This window comes from Onychostoma macrolepis, chromosome 22 (assembly GCF_012432095.1).
Source record: "Onychostoma macrolepis isolate SWU-2019 chromosome 22, ASM1243209v1, whole genome shotgun sequence".
Lineage (NCBI taxonomy): Eukaryota > Metazoa > Chordata > Actinopteri > Cypriniformes > Cyprinidae > Onychostoma > Onychostoma macrolepis.
The window spans coordinates 34,867,953-34,873,952 of NC_081176.1; the positions used below are offsets into that span (position 1 = coordinate 34,867,953).

At 33.7% G+C, this 6,000-nt stretch overlaps 1 protein-coding gene across 2 annotated transcripts; it reads right to left on the reverse strand.

The window, feature by feature from the left end:
* Nucleotides 1-1,860: 1,860 nt before the first annotated feature.
* LOC131530800 (uncharacterized) lies at nt 1,861-5,713 on the reverse strand. Of its 2 annotated transcripts, XM_058761268.1 has the most exons (5): nt 5,570-5,713; nt 4,565-4,876; nt 3,721-3,810; nt 3,309-3,422; nt 1,861-3,014 (listed from the first exon to the last, which is right to left on the reverse strand). In XM_058761268.1, exons 1-5 carry the CDS (start codon nt 5,616-5,618, stop codon nt 2,860-2,862), a joined length of 720 nt encoding a protein of 239 aa, XP_058617251.1. In that variant the 5' UTR covers nt 5,619-5,713; the 3' UTR covers nt 1,861-2,859. The 2 variants fall into 2 exon arrangements, with proteins under 2 accessions (XP_058617251.1, XP_058617252.1); XM_058761269.1 differs by lacking the exon at nt 3,721-3,810 and having other exon boundaries at nt 5,570-5,712.
* Between the last annotated feature and the right edge of the window lie 287 nt (nt 5,714-6,000).

The following is a 6,000-nucleotide window of genomic DNA, read 5'->3' on the forward strand; positions in this document are numbered from 1 at the left end:
AAAGGCATAGTAGTGTCTGTTGTATTTTCTTGTTAAAAGTGTGTGTAAAATAAACAATTGTAAGTATAATAGATTTTTTTTTAAAATGTAGATGCAGAGAAATTTATTTTGTATTTCATAATGAAATGGAGAGGATGTCATTAAAGTATTGATTCTGATGGCCAGTAGAATATTATATATGAAGCAAACGTGACCATGTGTGATGCATTTATTAACCATCATAACTAAAGATGATATAAGATATAAGTCACATATAAGTCTTTTAAAAGTGCCCATATTTTTATCATTTTTAGTTCTAGAAAGTTAATAACATTTAAACAGAATCACAGTCTCATGGCGACTCCTGCATTCAGCACCTCATCCTCCTCTTCAACTCTCTGTAGAAACAAACGTTCGCACAAACAGAAAGACTAAAACACTTCTAATGTTTCTATTTTGATCTGAAGTGGTGTTTCGTTGTGTGTGCTAGACCACAGAAGCATAATTGATCACAAGAAACTTGCTTCTGTATCTGCATGAAATACAGGTTTTGTTAAAGTAAAGCATTCAGATTGTTTGATCTCTGGCTGAAATGGTTTCATGTGGTGATTCAGTGACTGATGCAGCTGGAGTCGGTGGTTTAGTTGCTCTGTGGAGATTCATTGTGGTCTGTGGAGAGCAGAAAACCACTGGATCAACACCGAACAACAGTTTTACAAGCTGAACACAATGAAGATGCTTGATCAGGCCAAACATCTGTAGATCATGGGTTAAACAGACACGAATGTGAAAATGTGCTAAAATAGTTGTGATGAGAGATAAAGATCAAACTAGAACAAAGTGGAACAGAAACTGAAGAAACGACGAATATTCACACATTTATTTGTGCGACCGAGCGACTGTGGTCAGTTGTTTTTCTTCTCAGCTTCTCATTTCACACGCATCGTTTTTTTTTTTCCAGTATCTTTTTGACAATATCTTCCTAGACCTGATTAACAGCAGGCCTTTAACAGAAACACCCGTAGCCATGATGAGATGATGTTTGTCACCTTTTAACAGTTGTTTTATTATTATTATTATTTTTGTAATGCCAATTCACTAAATACCCCAGTTCATTATTTTCATAGTAGTTTTTTTAATGGCCTGGTGGTGTCCCTAGTATTTATTTTCTAAGTAAAAGTGTCTGCTAAATGAATACATGTAATTGAATGCAGAATCCAGAAGCAATTGGGTTCACAAACAGCTGGATTGTTGCAAAATCTGCTGCAGCTGTAGACGTCTTAAGACAAAATGTTTGAACAGACTGTGTGTATTTTAAAGGCTTGTGCTCTTCTCTCTCCCCTTCTCTATTGCTTTAGAAGCAGTTTTCTCAATGCTTGTAGTTGCGTTGACAACTTCAATGCATTCATGAGGAAGATCGGCAGTAAAATAACGGAGGTTCTGATTTCATTAATATTTTATTGTAGCTATAGTATTGTAAAAATACAAACAAGTGTTTGTTAATTAATCTAAATATTTTAGAAAAAGCTAAACTTGCCAAATGTTAGCTCTTAAAGGCCATTTAAAAGAGAATGTGTTTTCCATGTTTAGTCACAAGGGGCGCTAAAGCATTGTCCTCTGCATTAGAAGAGTCATGTTACTGTACAACATCATACTGAGAGCAAAAAATAAAAAAAGTTCACTGGTAAAATGTTATATAATATTTGCAATTTATGTTTTATGTTCCAGAATTTACAAATAAGTTGGAATGGACTTCAATGGAAGATGTCTGTGTTTACAACATCTAACCAGCACACTGAAAAAAATGTAAAAGCTTGGAAACAATTTTCACTCAGAAAAGCTAGTTAATTTACAAAAATGTGACAAGTAAAAGCCTAAACATAATTATTAGTAAATTTTATTGACTCTTTGTTTGTAAATTTTACCATATCAACCAGAAGAGAAGAAATCCATTTTTTCAATCATCAGCATATATTATATCAATATTCTATTAGTATCAGTGTTATATAAGATGAATATTACACATAACTCATTTAGGAAGTTATAGATTTTAGAGGGTTATGGAAATGTTTAACTATTATTATACAAAGTGTTTAAAAATCCTAATTTGTAAGGCCTTGTTTTTCCATGATTGGTCACTAGTTGGTGCTCCAATTGAATTAAAACGACTGAATCTGAAGATTAAAAAAGATTCTCACATGTATATCACTCATAAAACATAACAGGAATTCATTTAATGTCCCATGATGATTTGTGTGTGTGATGTTTGACCTTTAGTCTGAATAATTCACACAGAGACATTTAGGATCACAATAAATGCATTAAAAATCACTTTGAGGAATTATGCATAGATACAAAATAGATACAAAATGCACATAAAATCGTGTTCGGAACAGTAATAATACAGAAAGTCATTTTCATTCATCAGAATTAATTTATCTACAAAAAAGAGGAAGAAAAAAAAAACAGGTGAATTTTTAAAATATATTTCAAAATAGTAAATAGCTAAAAAATAATGTTGAAATATTTAGATAATTATATGTTTGATAAGTTTACATTTAGCATTTAGCCAAATTCACACAGAGAGAAGCAGATATATCTGCATCTTTCGTGTCACTTTGGTTGCTGAATGCTGAAGGTTTATCACTATTTATCAGTTTTAGAAGAAGCACATTACACCTGCTGGAAACAGAAGCAAAGACCAGGAGACTCAGGCCAAACATTTGTAGATCATGGGGTTCGACAGACATGTAATAAATATGGTAAAATAGTCATGATGAGAGAAGATCAAACTAAGAGCAGAGTGGAATATAAACTATAAAACAGACTTGATTCACACATCGCTGGAGCTTCTTGTAAACTCAGACGCTTGGTCTGATTTCACTCCATGGGTCTGACGGTGATGTCTCTTCCGTGTTGTTCACTTCTTGTAGACCTGATGTCATAAACCAGCACAGCAACAGCAGCCACGCCCACCACTGCAGCGACGACCAATCGGATCACAGCTTCTAAAGTACCACAATAGCGGATACAGTCTGAAAAGAAAAAGAGTAAAGAATCTGCATTTAGGGTCTCTTTTAAATTATGTGGGTTATTATTTAAATTTAGCAGATCACTCTTTAAATTTACTCATGTGGGTTATTATGACAGGTCTATGTAATAATATGAATATTAGGCTGTTTTTGGACAAACAATAATGTGATCTTAGGCTCAGCTTTTTAAAACCTTGCATTACTGATTTAGATATGGCATGTTAATTAAAAGTGGACTATGTAATATCACTGTTGATATGAGAGATCAGAAAGAGAAAGAAGTCAGAAATCTCACACCTGGACTGAGATTCTCAGTGTGTTTGATGGCTGAATTGTTCACCGCACAGCTGGACGACACACAGCTGGAGCTCGCTGAACCTTCTGGTGATGAGGAGCTTTGTGTAGTAGTCGCTGATAATGACAGATGTTACTGTGATAATACTAACAGTACTAATATTAATTTATAATTAAAGTTGTCAGTAAAATATGAATGTGTGTTTTGTTGAGAGCATGGTTAGTTAATTTTATAGCCTATGCAATGCGGAAACACACCACTAGTGGTCGGTAGAGGATTTGCTGAGGATGATAGAAACGTGTAGACAAACAGAAGAGGAGCTCTGGTCCCAATGTGCAAAATTTCTAAGTGTGTGCTATTAGAATAAATGTGTAGCATAGTGAGTTGAAAAGAGTAGGCCTATGCCAAAAGTACCGGAAGTGTGTTTCTGAAGTGTGGATCTGATATTTCCTGTAGCTCTTTGGCAAAGTCCCTTTATAGTCTTTGGCTTTGAAGGATTTAGAACTGAAAACACGAATCAAATGAACTTCAAACATGGCAGATAACATAAACATACAAACATAGCCGAGACGCCTGGAAAGGGTTTGAGATGTCAATATTAACTAACATCTAACCTGGTGAAAACAAATTTATTTAATGCTATGTTGTATTTCATCAGTAATAATATTGTGAACGTTTAAAAATCATACGACCAGCACAACACCAGAACTTTTTATTTTTTGCCATTTCCTGGTAAATACTAATACTATAGTTAAATAATGGTAACCACAAATTAACCATGGTTTTGCTACACTATAGTTTAACCATGGTATCTGTAGTAAAACTGTGGTTATACAAATTGTACATGCTACTCTTTTTCTTTAATAAAGTAGGAAGAATTGTTTGAGTAGTGTAAATTTAATTAAACTAGATAGTTTATATGAGGACGTACGTGTTTGTGTCAGGATGATGTACAGGCCGGTTTACGGTGACAGGTATAGGCTACGCAACATTTTATGACATGCTAATATTTCCCAAAGCTTGTTTACACGCTACACACTCAAAAGCATCTAGTTTTTTTTTTTTCTCCACACATATTTAGGGCATAGTTTAGGAAAATTGGGATGCAGCAGAGGAAACTTGAAAAAGTAGTCTCTATCTCTGATATTTACACAATCGACACGACACCACAGTTTAGATTAGTTGATATCAGATAAAAAATAAAAATAATAATAAAATATTTCAAACAATATGAAGGAGACTGACAGTAATTACTCACCGGAGACTGTGACACTGAAATTCTTGGATCTGGTCTCTTCACTGGTGAGTATTAGTTGATAGAGTCCAGAGTCTGTGGTTCTGGTGTTTGTGATGGTCAGAGATCCAGTCTGAGGGTCCAGCTGCAGTCTGTCTCTGAGTGTTTTATCATCATCAGTGTTATATATGGAGCTGCTTTTGGTCAGATTGTTGATTTCAGCTATTCGAGTTTCTCTAAACACCCAGTGAATCAGATAATAGTTCTGTACTTCAGTAACACCAGTGTTTAGAGCGACAGAATCTCCCTCCATCACTGACACTGACGACACTGCATCTGTCCCGTTTAGAGAACAAACAAGAACAGGAACTATGACTCTCAGATAAGTTTGTTGGTTTTTAACAAGGAAACTAATTGTATTTTTATTACAATTTGAATCTATATGCCTATAGTTAATATGTTAATTAAATCTTTGAAATGTGTCGTTGTTTTCTTTCTTTTTTTTTTCTTTCTTTTGTGGTACAAAAAAAAAAGGATCTTGGTTTAAATAAGCAAATATTAACTTGTGATTCAATATGTAATTAGTATGTGCTGCCAAAATGATTGAGGCATTTTGCATTTAGTAAACAAATTAATATTGACGAAACAAAGTAGTGTTACTTAGTACAATTATTAAGACAATAGTAAGACAATAGAGAACTGACAGCATCAACTGAATGCACATTTTGGTTGTTTAAGCTATTTATTTATTTGTTTATTTATTTATATTGTATGTCCTTGTGTAATTTACATGATTAGATTAACAAGCTCAGGATCAGCTACATTTTTTTTTTAGTATTAGTTTATAAGAAAGTCACAAGTAAGTTAGATAATGTATGTTGAAATAGTGGACCACAAGTACAACATAAGTGTAAGAAAATAAAAGCATATTATGTCGTATTATATTTATAATGGGAATAACAGTGAAACAATGGTTGCAGATTTTTAACAGAACCATATTACTCTACTAAAGACACATTCATAACTTACCAACCAGACGCCACAAGCACAAACCAAACACAACAAAAGCACGAACCATAATCCTTGACTGTTTCCCAACCGTCTACTTTAATAACACTGCAAATATCTGAAAACGCTGTTAGACTGGTATGAAGCAGTGGTGTAGTGGTGCCTGGAAAAGTGGGTATACTCTTAATATATGCCCCAATTTTTTTTTTTTCAAATGACCCGCAAAGGATGAACCGACCTGTGTCATAAACAGTGACATGTAAAACTAGTTTTGCATATTTAGTTCACTATTGTAATATTTGCACACTGTCACTTAACTTCTGCTGCTTGAGTAAGGATCATATGAAAATAATATTATCCACAGAAGAGGTGCAGATTTAGCAATAAATAATTAAAATAAATAAACAAATATAAATAGACTGCAGCAACTGACATTTTGTCAGAACCTCTAG